This window comes from Archocentrus centrarchus, chromosome 5 (assembly GCF_007364275.1).
Source record: "Archocentrus centrarchus isolate MPI-CPG fArcCen1 chromosome 5, fArcCen1, whole genome shotgun sequence".
NCBI lineage: Eukaryota > Metazoa > Chordata > Actinopteri > Cichliformes > Cichlidae > Archocentrus > Archocentrus centrarchus.
In genome coordinates, this window is record NC_044350.1 from 28233789 (window position 1) to 28252150 (window position 18362).

The following is an 18362-nucleotide window of genomic DNA, read 5'->3' on the forward strand; positions in this document are numbered from 1 at the left end:
TACAATAAAGTCTAACATTTTCAGTGCAATTTTGGATTGTACATTTTTCCCTTAAAACACATATTGTGTCAAATATGTATTTTCTGTGAATGCTTAGATCTATATTTTTGGATGAAATTGGACAATTAACTCTTAGTTTCATCATTCATTATGCTTGGAAAGCCTCTGTTCCTCTGGTTTCCATATATAACAAACGTGATGCAAACTAGAGGTTACAAAATTATGCAGACATGTTCTGTGGAGAGGTCTCTAACATTGATACAGTGTGTAAAACAGATGTTCATAAGTCTCGTTGATTTTTACTCATTTCATAAAATTAAACTATTCCTTTATTTTTCCTTTTTAAACTTCATGTTACTTTTTAACTACTTGTTGAGTGGAGCGCATCAAAAGCTGTCGAGTCAAACTTTCTTCTCACTGTATTGTTGAAAACGCCTCTTAAAAAAAACTTAACAAAACGTCAATAAGCCTTCAGGCGTAATTCCGACTAACTTCACTTTTAAAATTCCGTTTGATTCCATAACACAGTGACCCTCAGTTCCAACAAGTCATTTCTGCTTACTGCATTAGCAGTGTAACCTTTCACCTTTTCCATAAGTAGCTGCTCTATTTCATCTGAAAACAACCGTGCTGCCGTCATAAGCTGCCAGACAATCTTGTTGCTTGGAAAATTACTCTCATCGTCTCAGTAGAGTCACGAGGTAATACTGCCACCATGTGGTAAAAAGGAAATTTGCTCGAATGAATCAAGGCAACTGCCTGCACTCGGTGTTAAAACAAAACCAGACATGAAGCACTAGTGAATGGCAAATTCCGACATTCAAACTGCACCCTGTAGGACCCTACTACTGTTACCTCAAGGTTACAGCCATCAGTAACTTCTTCGTTTGAAAAAAGCCTTTTCTCTGCTTTTCATTTGGAAATCATTCCTTCTTTCCGCAGAACAGTTTACGGAGTGAAAGTGGAAGCAGACTGTATTTTTCTGAAGTGTGGGCATTTTTGTTAAGGATTACTGTTTGTGACTACTCAGAATTTTGCAATCCCGCGAAAAAAGTTATTTCACTTTCATTTCTATTTAATAATGACTCATTAAACATACATTTTCAGAAATGGGTGTGGTCTGAGATCTCACTGGCACACTATGGTGTCTAGTTTGCTGAATAAACTAACGGCGGTACAACATGACTTTTCTCGCCTACACAGGGCATGCGCAGTCTGCAGTCAAGCGGACTGTTTAAACTAATTCTCCCATGCAGTTTTCATCCGCAGGCGAGTTAGAACCGGAGTTTCCTGTCATGGAGTTTTATGGCAGACTGACCCTTCGCGCAGGATTTATTCCATGCTGGTTCACTTAACAAAGTTAAAGTAAGTGTGTGCGCTTTGTGTGCCACTTTGGCCTGCAGAATTCCGCTGGCTGTCCTGTTGATATGGACATTCACGTCCTGGTGCCGCATTTTGCTTCTCACTTGCAGCTGTACAGAATTTAATCTGTGTACTTTTGAAGTAAAGTTTAATTTCAGTTCTGTTGGATATGTTTCTGAATCTTCACACGTATGCAAAAAAAAAAAAAAAAAGAGGAGAAATCACTGCACATTTTTCTTCCAAACAAGATGACTCAGGGATGATGAGAATAGAGATGCGGTGTTTATTTCAGTGGTCAAACACAAGTAGAGTGGGAGGATACCGAGTATTTAAATAACTTGAATTTCTCCAATGCCAGAAGTCACCAAGCAGTCCTTATGCCTTGTGCACAAAACTCTTTGGTATGCAAGTGATGGTGTTTGGTAATGGATGAAAGCTGACTGTTTGTTCACCAGTTGCTGTTTACTGGTTTTGGCCTTTTGCTGCATCAAACATCTTCTTGCGGCCCTCCATGCCTGACATGGCCTCCACATTCTTCCTCCAGTCACTCATCTCCACTGTCTTCTCCTGCAATGTACACAGAATATATACATATATTAGAGATATGACTGATTTTTCCACTGTTTCTAGCTTACCTCAGGATATTTTGCACACTCGCAATCAATCATCCATCCATCCTTTTGCCTGTGGTGGGGTGGCTTGCTGGAGCCTATCCGAGCTATAATTGGGTGAGAAGCAGGATAACACCCCACGACTGGCTTGTGAGTAAGTCCCTCACATGCTTTACAAAGTTTATCTATACAAAAAGCCTCTCTATTAAAAGAAGCTGATTAATCTGTTTCACACTTTGTCAGTCACACTCAATGAGAACATCAGTTGAAGACCTAATGCACATATGGAATCATCTCTGCCACAGCTGCAGCTTTTGTACCATGGGAGTGAATGATTATCTGCATCAATTTATCTGTTGTTTTTTTCCTCAAAGCATCGCCTGTCAGTACCTTTTCTGTGTCCTCCTTTTTGACTGATTTTAGGTTAGCTCGCAGATCCAAAGAGACCTTGTGTTTAGAACCCAGTAGGGAGCGCAGGATGGCATCAGCAGAGACCCTCACCCTTCTCAGGTTAGGTCTCTTGAACTTTCCTCTCAAGTCCAATACCTTGATGTTCAGGTCTTTGATCTGCAGATAATAACTTGGCATAAACTCCTTGCCTTTTATCTAAAGCCAAACTATGATGTTATGCAGTAACATACAGACTTCATCGGGACTGTTGCAGCATTAAATTGATCTATTTTCTGTGGATACAGTAATATAGATTAAAAAAAAAAATCTTGCCACACTTATGTGTTTTTTTTACCTCTCTGGTGTTGTGCAAGACCTTGGCTTCAATATCATAACGCTCCTCGTCCACCACATCTATTCTGGCATGCATCTCTTCACATAATGTCTGCAAAGTTGAATAATTTCCTGAAGTAAATAACTGAGTTCTAGACAGTGTAATTTCAATAACTGTAGGCAGTTTTATTCTGTGTGTGGGAACAAAATGGTGGCAAATGTTAAACAGTACCCGCAGCTCTGCTAAAGACAGACCACTGGTCTGTATTGGAGGAGCCTTTTCCTCCACGTACTTTGCCTTCTGCTCCTCTTTTTCTACCATCTCCTGCTCCAGGTCCTCTTTGGCCTTGGCTACCATCAAGCTCTGAAACACAAGGCACAAAGTAAATTCAATAATTTGATCGATCCTTCTGAGTGAGATACTATTGTGCCAAACACTGCAGACAACTCACCTTCAGCATGAGCTTACGAGAAGCTGAGATTTTAGATTTTCTCTGCAGAAAGCACATTTTCTTTAATCACAATGTGACATTTTATTATTCTGCAGCTGATGGAAGTGTCTGTCTTTAAAGCATTGGGTTTGTAGTAAATGTAAAGATATTTAGTCAAATCTTACCTCGGGTCTGTTGGTTAAAAAGGACAAAAGAAACAGATGTCCAAAATTAATGTTTTATTATTCATAGCAGGACTGCTCTTATCATGCTAAATTTATGTTTTTACTAATCAAATTCTTTTTGCTGTATGAAACTGATCCTCTTATTTGGCAGTGAAGACAATAATAAAAACTCAACATGCTTACGCTTTCTCAGGCATCTTGGCTATTTAGTTCCCCCTGGAAGACAAAAATAAAACCTTTTGCTTCTGAAGTCCTTGACAGTCTGGACCACTTGGGTACCCGAAGGGTCTAAACTATGGTTTCCATTTTAACTCCAGTGTATACATTCATTCCACCACAGTCAACAGCATAGTGTTACAAAACTGGAAGTATATAAAATATTCTAAGGATTATTATCCCAGATTCTTTAGTATAAGTAATGTCAGTTATTCATGAAATTGGTAACAGATGACCGTTTACATTTTGTTCAGCAGTATTAGACATTGTTACTTAGTATTCATTGAGCCTTCTGGACAAAATCATGTCGTCAGCTCTCGGTGCTGATAGTGCGCTGAAAATGAAGTGATGGCAGACATGGAGAAACATGCGAGGCCCCCAACATGGCAGCCACTTCTGATAACATTTATTTCCCGCTTTCACCCTCACTTCTTAGCCAAGACACAAATATAGACAAGGTCTGTAACTGTTAGAACATTCCTGACTCGAACTTTGTGTTTAAGGAGGCCCAGTTTGAAAGAGGAGCAAGCAGAAAGATAGCATGCATGATTAATATACAGTAAGTCATGTGATATATGAACTTGATATTTTTTCTCAGTCATTCATCAAAGATGTCATGTTACTTCAGTGTTTTCTTTTGTAGCCCTACAGGTAATCAGATTATAGTCGCATTAAACAAATAAGCAGAAAATCTTCATAAGTTAGTCTTGGAGTAAGAATTTTGACCTTTATGCTTATGAGAATGAACTGAAATGCAGATGGCAAATTTCTGTTGACCTACTGAACAATGTTCGGTAGAGAGTTACAAATCAATAACCAGGACTGCTTTGTTGTAACACTTTAAAAATATACCATACATAACCTGCTGTCCAGCTTATTTATTGTATGGCATATTTGTGTTATTTTTTTATGTTACCTGAATAACAATTTAAGTTGTTGTGCAAAAAAAAAAATGAACCATTATGGTTGGGATTAGAATTGGTGCTTTTCTTCCTGTTGTTAAATTGACTGTCCTTGAACTTTTAGACTTTTTATCAGACAAAACAACCAATTTAAGGCATTGGGTCAGATAACCTGTGATGGAATTGGTTTGTTATTTGCAGACATATAGACCAAGTTATTATCTAGAATTAAAAAAAAAAAAAAAAGATATTTTCCTTAATTGCAATTGTTTCTTAAATGTATTGTCTTCTTATATTGATTATATCTAAGGTAAAAAACAAAAAGGACAGGAAAATGAATAGATAGCGTTAAGTGTAGCAGCAAGGCTATGCCCTTACCTTCCTTTGTAGATGCTGTGGATGCAGACAGACGCAGAGTGATGGAGCGAAGAACACACTGGAACATTTATCTCCAGCTCCCTTTTGGCCCTCCTCTCTATCATAAGAAGACTTAAATAGAAACACACACACACACACACACACACACACTACCATAAGAGGGGGTGGGCTCAGGATAACAGTGCTTATGTTGCTTGTGTTGTGTCTACAGATCACCGCTCTTCTGCTCTTCATAATAATGTGTGCCAAGGTAGCTTAAATGTCATCATTGTAATCTTTCACTTCAGCAGTTTAGAATAAAATTTTCATCTTTCGTCCCTTTTTTACAAAAGTAAATTATTTAACATTCTAGGCAGGATCCCCTCTCCTTTTTGTTCATGCTAACAGTCGGTCAGAGTTATGATTATGCCTCCTGTTCTCCTCAATTAAAGAAACCGTGAAGCGGCCAGCAGCCTGTCTTGTTAGTAGAATTGATTTTCTGAGATTTTTTTGTGGCTACTGAGAGTGATATTGGAGATTTGCCATGTCCCCTATGAGACTGAAGGGCCCCATTGGTCTGATTAGGATAATGGCTGCAGACAATGCTAAGCCCTTGGTTTTAAGACAGGAATGCAGTTTCCAGTGTTCATTTGGCTAAGGCCTCACAACTAAACATAGACAAATTGCAACGCCATGTGATGCTGCCACTCTTTGATACTGGGTCTCAGTCTGCATATGCGCGCATGCTTTGTATTTGGGGTTTGTGTGCTCAAAGCAAAATGAAAACACAGATGCGTCTGTCTGTGTGAACGTGTGTGTGTGTGTGTGTGTGCTCTTCACACTCATAAAGACAGTAAGTCCTTAAATTAATCCATGAAATCATTTGTGTCTGGGTTGTATTTGTGTTAGAGAGATATTCTCCAGTTTGTACAGCAGTGCAACAAACATGAAAGTCCAGTTTGAAAGTCAGTCATATACATAGTAGCTTAACAAGTCCTGAGTTAATAAAGCAGCTTTGATCTGGGGTTACACACAGACGTAGACGCAGACACAGTGAGGCATAACCATTCACAGAGCCTAAAACGTGATCTGCTGGACAGCAGGCACCACCTGTTGGTAATATGTGGCCACAAATGCTGCCAATACTCTAAATGATTAAATGCAAGCAGGAACTACAGCAGCCAGAGAGGATAGAGGGTGGTGGTCAGGAGTTTGCAGTCTTCTGCTGACAATCGACAAAGTTAGCAGCAGTCAGATAGCTAGCCAATGGGGCTCCTGAACTTCTGGACCACAAACCAGGTTATTTATTTAAGTTTTTTTTTTTTTTATTTAGAGAAATTTGAAACAGTCACTATGTTCCAGCAAATAAATATATGGATAAAATGTTGTATCTGTTATATCTGTAAGCAGTGTCCTGATTTTTTATTTATTTTTTCTTGTAAAATAGAGCATGCAGGAAGTTAGTTTTGCTCTCACTGATTCAGGACTGAATCTGATTTGAGCTGAGCACTTTGCTCATGGCAACTGATTATAATTCCACAGCATATTTGGTAGCAGGATTGCTGCTCTGTTTGCAGCACTGTCTCCAGGAAGCATACATATAGGTGAGGTGTTTTGCTGTAATTGTATTATTTAAGTCTAAAAAACTGAGGATGTTAAATGAATCATTCAGATTTAATATTGTGTATTTGGAAGATCAATCAATCAATCAATCAATCAGTCGATTTTATTAACTCTAAAACACATCTTTTCAGGGTATAAGAGTACAGTTAATATTTTTTTTTAATTTACCACTGCCAGATAAGCAACATTAACATAATAGCATGTGTACAAAAAAATAAGTAAAATAGAAGAAAAACATACATGTGAAAAACAAACAGAAAAAAAAAATGTATTACCCTGTAATGTCTGATATGCCATCGAACTGAGTGTTCAGTTAGCCTGTCAGGTTTTCCCTTCTTCACTGTAGATATGCAGTTTACATTGATAAGTAGCACATTTGATTTGAAACTTGAAATTTTGGAATCACTGTGTCCCTTGATTTAGACGGGTTAACCAAAGCAGACTCATTCAGTTCTGTATAATGATTCGCCACCTGTACCTGGTTATCCAGGCATTCTTACATTTGCAGCTTATAGGGCATGACAGCCTTTTTGCTTTAAAATTTTAAATTTTGAAATGGTAGTAGTGTATAATAGCTCTACAAGCATTACGAAGGATGGACAGAACAGGCCCGATCTGCAGCCGACACCGTAGAAAACCCTCAAATATCCCATGTTCATACCCTAATGGGGTACTCAATATTAGGCCTAATGTTGTGGTGATTAGTGTATATTTATTTAAGCATATCAACAAAGTAAAATCTTATTTTGCTCCACTTATTCATTAACACATGAAAGGGCTATAAAGGAGTTACAGTCTTGACTGTAGTTCTTTCATGTTTGCGTGACTTTCTGTTGTCGTCTTGCTTGATGTGACTCACACATATTATAGTCGGTGCCAAAATAAACAGCTCCTCTACAAACACCACCACCACAGCTGCATTGCTGTTTGGCCTGTGTGCCAACTCCTCGGCGCAGCCAGAGACGGGGCTGAACACTATGCCTCTGTTGTTCACAACAAGTGGCATGTTGCTAAGTTAGATGATTATTCAGAAAGAATCCCGAACACACCCAAGATCGCACAATCTCAAATCTGAACTTCAAAAAACAAGCAAAACAGAAACACAAAAACTTTGCATCAGGACTATAAGGGAATCTTTCACAGTTTGCTTTTATCATGGTGTTTATTTTGTGCTGGAACAAAAAGATGCATATCATAAGATAATATTTATAATATTTGGCTTCAGCTCAAATATAACCGAGGCAAACTGTTTCCTAACAGCTGTCAATCTTTAGGCACATTTCTTATTTTGTTCTTCCACGGACACCGATTGTTTTTAGTTGTTAATCAAACTCAATACTTGCCAAGCAAAGTTGATTCTGTGTATGCGTGTCCTAATACTGTTAAAGCCAACTTGTCAATTACTCAGTGGAAACACAAAATGTACACGTCCCAAAGTAGAATTAGATGTCGATATAGCAAATACAACCCTAAATCCCAAAAAGTTGGGCTGTTGTGTAAAATGTAAATAAAAAAAACAGAATGAAATGATTTTCAGATCTCATAAACCCATATTTTATTCACAGTAGAACACAAACTATATCAAATGTTTAAACTGTACCATTTAAAGGGGAAAAAATTATTTAAAAAAAAAAAGTCATTTTGAATTTGATGGCAGCAACACTTCAAAAAGTTGGGACAGGGTCATGTTTGCCACTGTGTAGCATCCCCTTTTAACAACAGTCCATAAACATCTGAGGAAACCAATTACTGGACTTTTGAGGGAGGAATGTTGTCCCATTCCTGTCTGATATAGGATTCTAGCTGCTGGGTCGTCTTTCTCACATGTTTTCAATTGGCATGAGGTCTGGACTGCTGGCAAGCCAGTTCTGTACCCAGACTCTTCTACTGTGAAGTCATGCTGTTGGAATAGATGCAATATGTGGTTTAGCATTGTTTTGCTGACACATGCAAGGCCTTCCCTGAAATGGACATCATAATGGAAGTATATGTTGCTATAAAGTCTATATATACACCTTTCAGCATCAATGTCGTCTTTCCAGATGCGCAAGCCGCTAATGCACCCCCATTCCATCAGAGATACAGACTTTTCAACTGAGCACTGATAACAAGTGGGATGGTCCCTCTCTTCTTTAGCCCGGAGGAGGCAGCGCCCATGTTTTCCAAAAAGAATTTTGTCAGACCACAGAACAGACTCAGTCCATTTTAAATGAGCTTTGAGAAGACAGCGGTGGTAGATTGTGTTCACATATGGCTTCTTTGCATGATAGACCTTTAACTTTCATCTGTGGATGGCACAGCAAACTGTGTTCACGTACAGTGATTTCTAGAATTGCTCCTGAGCCCATGCTGCGATTACAATGACAATCATGTCTGTTTTTAATGTAGGTCCCTGAAGATCACGGGCATCCAATACTGATTTTCAGCCTTGTCCCTTGTGCACAGAGATTTCTTCAGATTCTCAGAATTTTTGGGTGATATTATGTACCGTAGATGAGTCTTAATTTCACAATTTGTAGATTGAGTGTTTTCCAGATTGATGAACCTCTGCCCATCTTTACATCTGAGAAACTTTGCCTCTCTGAGATGCTTTTTTTTTTTTTTTAATATAACCAATCATGTCATGCTGCCAGTTAGCCTAATTAGTAAAATGTTCCTCCAGCTGGTTCTTTTTAGTGCCACTTGTTGCCATCTTTTGTTGTGCCATCCTAATTTTTTTTGAGACATGTTGCTGCCAGCTAAAAAGGCCACAATAGTAAAACGTCTCAGTTTAAACATTTTCTGTGTTCCACTGTGAATAAAATATAGATTTATAAGTTTTGCAAATCATTGCATTCTTTTTTTATTTACACTTTATCCCACATAGCATCCCAACTTTTGGGGAATTAGGGGTTGTACACTGGAGTTGAATGCAACATGAAATAAGGAGCACACTCTGCTTAGTGAACATGCTCAAAGATGTGTGCTTCTGTCATTTTTTTCATTGCCTGTAGCTAAAGTGAAAGGGCAGCGTAAAATAAGTTACATATTGACTGAAAGATCCCGGAAGCTGTGATATCAGAGCCTGCCAGATGTCAGTCCCAGGTGAGCTGAGGCTTCAGGCTTCACTGGGAATGAGCAAGAGCTCCTGCACCCTGACCGAAGCCAAAGCCCTTGGGACCAAAGTTCTTTGCGTAGCAACCTGTGAATGAAATTAAAATGAATGTGAAATCCTGTGCTTAATTTGCATATAGAATATAAACGCAGACTAATGTTGGAATTATGAGGCTGATAAGGATATCAACATTTTACTTTACACCAGAAAATATTATTTTATTGCTCTTTGTCAGGTCTGCTGTAATTGTATTAGCTTAGAACTGAGACTGAGATATGTACATAATGGGACATTCTACAATAGACAAACTTGTGTCAGTACTCTCTGATATGTTCCTGTGATAAACAAATATCACCCCAAATATTGGATAGGCCTCACTGATCATTAAATATTGGAATGGTGTCACTGTCATGAGGGCTGTCATCAGAATGGCTGTTATTTAAAACAAACAAAACATAAGTGAATGCATAAATATTGCTCAAATTTAAATGAAAACAATATACAAAAAATGTCAAGTAATTTGGGACAACAGCATTGGACATGTAGTTTAAACTCAATGTGATCTGAAATATATTTTATAGCCGATTAATCACCAAAGATACTGCAGTGTCTCTTGATGTTCAAGAGATGCAGAGTCACTCACTAGTGATGGGTGAGGGTTGATTAATATATTTATTATTTTGTCAGTTAACTGTCAATGAACTTCATTGTTTGATAAAGTAAATGTCTTGTTTTGAATAATTAACTATTGACTGTACTATTACACAAAGAAAAAAAAAAATTGGCTTATTCTCATGTTTAAGCAGGGTGAACCGGGGGATGGTGTGTGTATTTGAGGCACTATTTTAAAAGCAATTAGCCACTCAGTTCTTTCAGTTGTCACTGATGTACACAGACCTTTACAGTAGATCTCCCCGTCTCTATCAGCGAGGGTTGTGGACTCCAGACCTTTTCCACACTTGGCGCATCGAAAGCAGCTCTTGTGCCACGACTGAAGAGAGATAAAAGAATTTGTTCTAGACAAGAGTTGGGGAAAAACAACTGAAAACTGGCAAATCATCGCCTTTTATTTTTAAAATAGATTATATATGCAGTTTTGCTCTCACTTACATTGCCTCCCCCGATGACCTTCTCTGCTGCGTACACTGTCTTTCCACAGCGAGGACACATGTCTGAGCCTCCTGCTTTCTGGGCAAATTTGGAGGTGTTGGGGTTATTTGTAGGGTGATGAGCAGCTTGTCTGTCAAGAAGAGGGGGAAAAAAAAAAAAAAAGGCTTTTTCATATGGCACAAAGATAAAATTCACTGAGGGTGGTAGCAGAATGGGTTAAGGAAGAGTTCTTTGTTATATAGCTGAATGCTAGTTTCAACAGTTAAAAAGGAGGAAGTCATGTTTTACTCACACTTCAGGCTTGATTCCAAGACCCTCTCCTGTGTCCATACTCAGCGTGCCGGCTCCACCTCCGTAGCCATATCCTTTTGGCCCATATTTCTTGCCATAGCAGGACTTGCAGTAGATCTCGTCAACATGAACAGCCACAGTTGTGCTGTCCAAGTTTTTCTTACATACCACTTAAAACAGAGATAAAGGCAGAAAAACAAATCTACAATTAGGTCTCTTTTGTTAGTTCTCAAGCATCTACAGCATGGGTTTTTCATTCAGAAGCAGTCACCCACAGCAAGCCAACATTTTTTTAAAGCTGTAGCATAGGCAAACTGTGTGACAGAAGAAACTGTGTATACCACAGCGGCTGTCTCAGATAAATACTCCTCAGAGTTGGAGGGTGAGTGTGTGTACCTTCCTTCCCCATATAAGGAAAACCAACTATTTGTCACATGTTTCCAGTGGATCCAAATAAGGACTGAGATGTCTTAGTGAAAACCTGTGGATGCTCACTTTCCTCCACTGATGCCAAATACTCTGCATTCCTTCCCGGCACTTCTTATGATTTAAAGAAGTTGTTGAACAAATAAAGCGGATTACCCTAAATTTCAATACTTACTGCAGCGAAAACAGGATTTATGCCAGCTCTTCCCCTCGCACTGCACTTCCTCAGCGAAGTAGACGGTTTTCTGGCAGCAGCCACACTTATTTCCTCCCCCTAAAGGCATTCTGCAAATGCAGAGGAGAGCTGCTTGTGTACATTTCTCTTTCATTGTATACATAATGTTTAGATCATTCTTGGTCAGCCAACAGAAGCCTTCTGCAGCACTTGAGGCTAGATACAGCAATACCTATAAAAGGAGAAGCACCCGTTTTCTCTGATATATTGCTCTTTCTTCCCTCTTCCAGTTTTAGCCTGCTGGCTTGAGTGGATATCAGAAGGGCTGTTCAGACCTTATTGTAAAATGCAAAGTACCTGCTAGCATTATTCAGATAACACTGAACCAACTTACTCAGATAAAATGATGTCAGGCTCTATAGAAACACCACATCAATATCGGTTCTGGGTTTCAAAAATTCAAAGTAGTTGTTTGAGCACATCATGTGCTGTTTCAGATACATCAGGCTAGTGCTGTCATACACAGAGAAATGCATCGCTGTGGATAAACAGGAAATTCCTGTCAATTTGTTTTGTATTCACAACAACACTGTTAACAACCCTGACCTCAGGCAACCAAAGATTTTTTTTTTTTTGAATATACAGTTAATGATTTCTAATAATAAATAAAGCCGCCCCAAAATATGTCAGGACAATTTTTTTTTAAATCTGTGTGTTCATGTGGAAGTTTGCTTGAGGTATTTTTAGATATGGAATAGCAGTTATTTCCTATCAGATGCCATTCCTACTGATGCTCAGGAAGAGTCCTTCCCACAATCCCTTCCTATCTGTGAAAATAACAGGATATTTCTTTTACTTTAAAACTCGACCTCTTAACTGCGTGTAACCTGTATGTCCACAGTGCTGTTTTTACTTCATTGCATTTATTTCTCAATTTCACAAAAATAAGTTTCACAAAGTTCAAAAATTCACTGAGCATTTCCTGTGCAAACAAGGCAAAGACAAATTTTTGCTGCAGCATGAAATTGTATCATTAAGAGTTTGAGATACAGCGATTATTCAAATCAATCTTACCTGTAACAAAGTAAAACCTTGCTCCTCTCTGTGGGTGTTTGATGAAAATGTGAGACAGCTGAGCTGAGAACAGACACTTGTTAGCAGAGAAACAGAGGGAGGCCCAGGCCGAACTGAGGGAGGAGCCGGGAATCAGACACAGAGGGAGAGAGAAGCAGGGAGGAAGAGGAGGAGAAAGATAATGAGTAGTTAGTGAGGGATGAGAGGGTGGGAGACAGAAAGAAATGATTCACAGTCTGGATGTGTTTTATATTGTCTTGTTGAAGCAAATTACTAAACTGTCTGCAAGAGAGGACTCAGTATTAACAGCAACACAAAAGTTAAGCTTAAAACTGAAACCAGATCAGTTCATTAGACGGTTGATATTTAGCATGTATTTATTTATTTTTACACAATTTTTACACAATTCAGAAATGATGTACTCGCATAGTTTGTCCAGTAGAGCGGCTCCACCAAACTCCACTGTTACACTATCTGCAGCACATGTAGCAAAGTATAGACAATAACTGAGAAGATGATGGGGCTGAATAAAGCAGTGACTTCACCGTAAAAATGCTAAAAGTAAAATCTACATAATGATTTTCATTCACCCTAAAAATTCAGCATCAGTCTTAATGTGTTCCTGGCACAACAGCAAATCCAGAGTTGTTATTGCAGCTCTTTGTTCACTGAGGACATTTCTAATCATGTTTCAGAGTTTTAGATTTATCTCTGAAAGCTCACATTGTCACCTGCTGCTTTCATTTGATTTGATTTTAATCTGAAGGTCTCTGTATTAAAAATGCATGGAGGATTTATATAGTCTGGACATGTGCAGAGGAGGGATAGTGGATATACTGGGCAAAGGTTGTTGAGTATGAAGCTGCCAGGCATAAGAAAGGAGGAAAACCACAGAGAAGATTCCTGGATGTGGTGAAGGATGATGTTAGAGAGGGTTGATGTGACAGAAGAGGATGCTAAGGTTAGGAGAATGAGCAATCAAAAGAAGGGAAGGCAACAATAATGTATTTATTTCAAACACAAGTTAGTTCAAAGTACTTTACACAATCAAAGAAAAGCATTAAAACGTTGGAAAAACAAAAGAAATAAGAACCAGAATAAAGTTATGAGAAAACAATGCAAGAAAAAAAAAAGAGTGCGGTAGAGAAACCAATAATTAAATGGCACGGGAGCAAGAGTTTTTCGTTTCAGTGTGTAATTTGGGGCCCATTAGAGATATTCAGGAAGCAGGTTCTATCTGTATGCCATGTTGTAGCTGAAAGCAGCTAATGATGTTTTGGTTCTGACTGGAGTTAAGAGCCCCACTAATTTTTAATTCTTCATCGAGAAAGACATTATTATTATTGTTATTTGTGTAAATGGAAATATGAATGTCCTCATGAAACTACTCTGATTTTGTGTGGCAGTTGCACACATTCCCTCTCTCAGATAAATATGAATAAAGGATAAAATATGAGCAGCAGTGATATCAGAGGCTGCTTATAAATCTGTCCAATCAAAGAAGAAACAATGTGACTGTTTTCTTACAAGATGTTTTTATTGAAGGGATGAAATGTTCTTTTTTTTTTTTTTTTTTTTGCTCAGTACTTTCTCCAAAGACTTCCTTGGGTTTATAAGTGGGCCATACAACTTTGTGGGCAGTAGGTCAGATATTTCTCTTTAGTCACGCTACATGGACAAAAGTTCTGGGCTACTACGCATTACACCTACAGAAGCTCCTCAGCCACGGAGCTCTCAGAGGGCAGTTTTTGTGCTGATGCTAATGCCAGAGAAGGTTTGGAGCACTGCAGTTACTGAGTCAGCAGAGTGTTGGTGACTTTTTGCATTGTGTGCTTCAGCACTTGGCAACCCTGCTCTGTAACTTTGTGTGGTTCCTGTGATTTCTAAATACTTCCATTTTGCAATAATACTACTTACAATTGATCATGGAACATCTAGGAGGGAGGAAATTCCACAAGCTGACTTGTTGCAACAGTGTCATCCAATTACAATCCCATGCTTGAATTTGGTGAGCTCTTTAGGATTACCCACTCTTTCACAGATGGTTGTAAAGGGAGACTGCACGGCCTGAATTCACCTGAGGTTAAGAGGTGTGGTGTAATACCTTTGTCCATATAATGTATGTTTTGAGATGCAAGAGTTGTGAAAGTCTGGACCCATGCTGCAGTGTGTTTGTTTATTTTGTTTCTGTTAATCTTTTTTTTTTCATTTTGTGCCAAGAAACTGAAATAAATTGGGCTCGTAATTACACTATGTTTAAACATTTAGCTGGAAGAAAACTGATCTCATTTGCTGAATTATAAAAATAATTACAATATCAGACATTAGAGGAAGAATTCAAGCAAATCTAAACCATGTCTGTTACCATTTGAGCAGGCTACCAGCTTTGCATGTTGTGGCATGTACATTTACCTACTCCTGCTTTAAGAAGATTGCTGGCATTTTGCTGCTGATCTTGTGCACCGTGACATTCAACAATTGTGGACCAATCGTGAAAACACTGGACACATGACCTTTCAGATGTAAGCGATTGATGCATCGCATGATATAAAACCATCCCACTGTTCAGTAAATTAAAACACAGAGTCACAATCTCTTGTATTTTGGAATATTTCTTTCTTTTGCTTTGTCATTCAGCAAAAATGTTTGACATTAGGTTGAGATATCTCTCTACACAAGAGACAGATAAGGAAAAGTGGAGCTGATGGGGAGATTACAGTCGATGCAAGGGGGGGAAGTAAAAGCCAGCAGATAGTGATGCTGTGCCTTTCTCCCTCCCTCTAAGCCCTCCAGGCTCTTCACCATCATAGGAAGAGACAATGATGAACTGAAGAAGCCTATTTATAGCCTGCCATTGGCTAACACTAGCCCTCTGTTTCTGCTCTGTGGACATCCGCCTTGGCTAGTTGTAGAGTATGTGTACATGTGATTAGGCTCATGACAGAGAGGGAAACAAGAGGAAGAGAGGGGTGGAGTGACAGATACTCAGTGGATTAATCCAGAGGAAGCACACAGGCTGAGAGAGAAAGCGTGATAAGAGGCAGGGATGGGGCTGGGCTGTGGTCCATCCATCAGCATGCGGAGGAGTAGTGATTGCTGTTGAAGTCTCATGGAGGAATTTAGTCCTTTTTTTTATGACCTGACTTACATCCAGGAATCCTTTGCTAATGAGCTTGTGCTTGGTAGCATTTCTTACAGAAGCCTTGCCAAGTTAACAGGTGAGGAGAAAGAGGTGAGTTGACTTCACAGTGAGAATGTGTTTGTGTTGTGTTAGTGTATTTGGCTTGGTACACAGTGATGTTTAGTATTTAGCTGTCTGATATTCATAATTTGGTTATTTCTGCCAAAACAATCTCATGTAACCTAATTTTTGCAATTTTTTTGAAAAAAACTGGTTGTTTTTGTGTTTGTTTATTCTTCACTGCAGAATCAAACCGATTAGCTGATGAATCCTTAAAAGTAGCCTCCATCATTTTATAAGCAAGTTCAAGCTTCTTTAATGGAATATTTTATAGTTTTATGGGTCTTCTGTCACATTAAACAACATGTCTTGGCCAAAACAAATGCTTCAATATGTCATATTGGTCTTTTAGATATTATGATGGGCAGTTTTTACTTTTTGCTGACCTTTTCCAGATGATATGAATATTTCAAAAATAGAAATAATTAAAAAATGATAAAAAGTACTAAGATGTACTCTGCTGTTTGGCTTCCTTATAGTGCATTCCTTGATAAGACTGATGCAAAAGTCACTCATTACACTAGCTGCCCTGTTCTGCACTAATCAGCCTGAATCTAACTTTTTAGGAGGAAACCTCTTGTTCTCACTCCATTCCAAATCTGTTATTTTGAATGAGAAAACAAAAGCAAGCTTTTCAAACCCGTTTGTATGTAACACAATTTATTCAGCAAAAATATTGATGCAATTACAAATGAGATAATTGTGTTTAGAGGGATTTTGGCAGGATGTCAGCACCGAGCAAGCCTCTCGCTCTGAATCAGGGAGCAGCAGTTTGATGTTTCACCGAATTCACTGCTGAGTCCTGCTCTGCAGCACGCACTGTGGCTATAATGAGAGGCGAAAGGATGCAGTTACATAAATTAGTCAGCAGAGGTCACATGTGGGTGGAGATTATGTTTGAGACACACCCGATGCAAAAGGTGAGAAGGTTTATTATCTGAAGCAGAACATGCAAGCACCAGCGTGTGAAGTGCAGAGTTAATAAGCTGCAAGGGCATGTAAGAGGATGAAGGACTTTTCTATCAGTTCAGTTCACTTGAGATGTTTGTACCTGCTTGTGAATCTACTGATTCTTTATCTTGGCACCTTTAATTAAGCTGTGATTATATTCAGCCCTGTGTGAGGGGGATCTTATAATGTAGATAGCAGTTTGTATCTTTCAAGGTCACACAGCAAAAGTGTGCAGTGCAAGGATTAATTGTGGTTTTCTGAATATTTCTGTGTCTAGCCAGTGCGCATCTTCGACTGTAATCCTCACTTATCTCCTGTTTGACTCAACACAGAGGACATAGGGGTCTAATTTCCAAACTGCCACAGTCTATAATCTCCCCTCATGCACTTAAGTCATCCTGCAGAGCCATTTCACTTCAAAGGGAGGCAATTTGCTCAAATGTGTTAGAATTATAGCATACCCCACTATCAAACCACACATTGCATTCTGTCTTCACACCAGTGTGAAGTGTGTTGTTTCATTGCTTTCGGCACAAGTTAATTTTGGTCATGTTCCACGACATGTCCTTAGCCTGCACATATTCAACCTTGTAAGTTGATCATATGACTCATTTTCTAATGTTTGGTTATACCACACAGAGAGGGGTGTCTTAGTCACAGTCTGTAATCCCAGACTCAAAGATTATGAGGAAAAAAATCTGTGAAACCATGCTGTCACTATATCATCGCTCCTGCCATTCTTTTTTTCCTGAGCTGACACCTCTGAACCAGCTTCTTTTGGCCCGGATTCCCAGTAAGGGTCGTGCTAAGGGAGTCTGTGCCCTGTAGGCAGCCAACTACAAACATGCAGTGACAATTCAAATTAGTCCAGTTCACTAGCTCTGGCTGTGACTCAGGACATTGAGCGCCAGGCAGAAAAGATGCATACGCAACCCGCCAAAGCTATGCTGTGACAGAAAGTGCTAGAGATGAGTAAGTGCAGAGTATGAGGCAGTTTTATGAGCATTTCACCAGGTATATGACCCAGTTTAAGCTCAGCACTTTTGTTCAGGAAGATTCGGATTGGAACAATGCCAGGTCCATTTGCAAGTCAGAGACAGATCGCCTGGTAGCTAAGTAGTCTCATCCACAGGCACCAGCAGCAGCGAAGGATCTGTCTAGAGTATTGTTATGCAAGAAGGAAGAGAACAGTCCCACTTTGATCCAGGCATCGGACAGAGCCTGAGATGCTCCGGAGCTAGAAGCTGCTTCCTTGGTGTCCCATCTGGGTATTTGCATACTGGACAGGACACCTTCACAGGACTTTGAGCAGCTTCTCTGTACAGATGGGATGGACTGATGGACGACTGAAGATATTGCTCATCACTCAGCATCCACATGTTTCAAGCTTGTTAGCATCTCATTAAGTTTTGTCAGCCTCAACTGTAGGTAAGTTGGGTTTCTTAATGAATACATAGAGCAAATAATGTGTATTTAGTAATCTATTATAATAAAATAGGCTAGTAAGAGATATGCTATCTGCTAACTTATTTTTAATTAAAGTGGAGATTAAATCCTTTTCTTGATCTTACCTTTTCATTTCCTGTTGTG

At 39.0% G+C, this 18362-nt stretch overlaps 3 protein-coding genes across 3 annotated transcripts in view; 1 reads left to right on the plus strand and 2 right to left on the minus strand.

The window, feature by feature from the left end:
* Window positions 1-1608: 1608 nt before the first annotated feature.
* LOC115780298 (troponin I, slow skeletal muscle-like) lies at window positions 1609-4890 on the minus strand. Its single transcript, XM_030729419.1, has 8 exons — window positions 4809-4890; window positions 3496-3528; window positions 3313-3319; window positions 3149-3190; window positions 2929-3060; window positions 2719-2808; window positions 2364-2540; window positions 1609-1929 (listed from the first exon to the last, which is right to left on the minus strand). The coding sequence occupies exons 2-8, from the start codon at window positions 3507-3509 to the stop codon at window positions 1825-1827; spliced, it is 567 nt and encodes a 188-aa protein (XP_030585279.1). The 5' UTR covers window positions 3510-3528; window positions 4809-4890; the 3' UTR covers window positions 1609-1824.
* A 3128-nt stretch (window positions 4891-8018) lies between these two features.
* On the minus strand, window positions 8019-12711 carry csrp1b (cysteine and glycine-rich protein 1b). The gene is made up of 6 exons (XM_030730416.1): window positions 12581-12711; window positions 11507-11616; window positions 10907-11075; window positions 10615-10744; window positions 10402-10495; window positions 8019-9591 (listed from the first exon to the last, which is right to left on the minus strand). The coding sequence occupies exons 2-6, from the start codon at window positions 11613-11615 to the stop codon at window positions 9515-9517; spliced, it is 579 nt and encodes a 192-aa protein (XP_030586276.1). The 5' UTR covers window position 11616; window positions 12581-12711; the 3' UTR covers window positions 8019-9514.
* Window positions 12712-15793: 3082 nt separating this feature from the next.
* nav1b (neuron navigator 1b) overlaps window positions 15794-18362 on the plus strand; it is a 67748-nt gene continuing 65179 nt past the window's right edge. The window contains exon 1 of the mRNA XM_030729134.1: window positions 15794-15812. The gene's annotated coding sequence lies outside the window, so the exon portion shown is untranslated. The remainder of the gene's footprint in view (window positions 15813-18362) is intronic.

What these genes read in the sequence shown, in the direction of transcription:
- LOC115780298 (XM_030729419.1), bottom strand. An exon ending in CTCGTAAGCTCATGCTGAAG is followed by an intron (nt 3,061 to 3,148) that starts GTGAGTTGTCTG and finishes CTTGTGTTTCAG; the next exon opens with AGCTTGATGGTAGCCAAGGC. An exon ending in TCTTGCACAACACCAGAGAG is followed by an intron (nt 2,541 to 2,718) that starts GTAAAAAAAACA and finishes TATTATCTGCAG; the next exon opens with ATCAAAGACCTGAACATCAA.
- csrp1b (XM_030730416.1), bottom strand. Translation starts at nt 11,615, where the DNA reads ATGCCTTTAGGGGGAGGAAATAAGTGTGGCTGCTGCCAGAAAACCGTC. An exon ending in TAAATCCTGTTTTCGCTGCA is followed by an intron (nt 11,076 to 11,506) that starts GTAAGTATTGAA and finishes CTCTGTTTTAAG; the next exon opens with TGGTATGTAAGAAAAACTTG. An exon ending in CTTGGAATCAAGCCTGAAGT is followed by an intron (nt 10,745 to 10,906) that starts GTGAGTAAAACA and finishes TCTTCTTGACAG; the next exon opens with ACAAGCTGCTCATCACCCTA.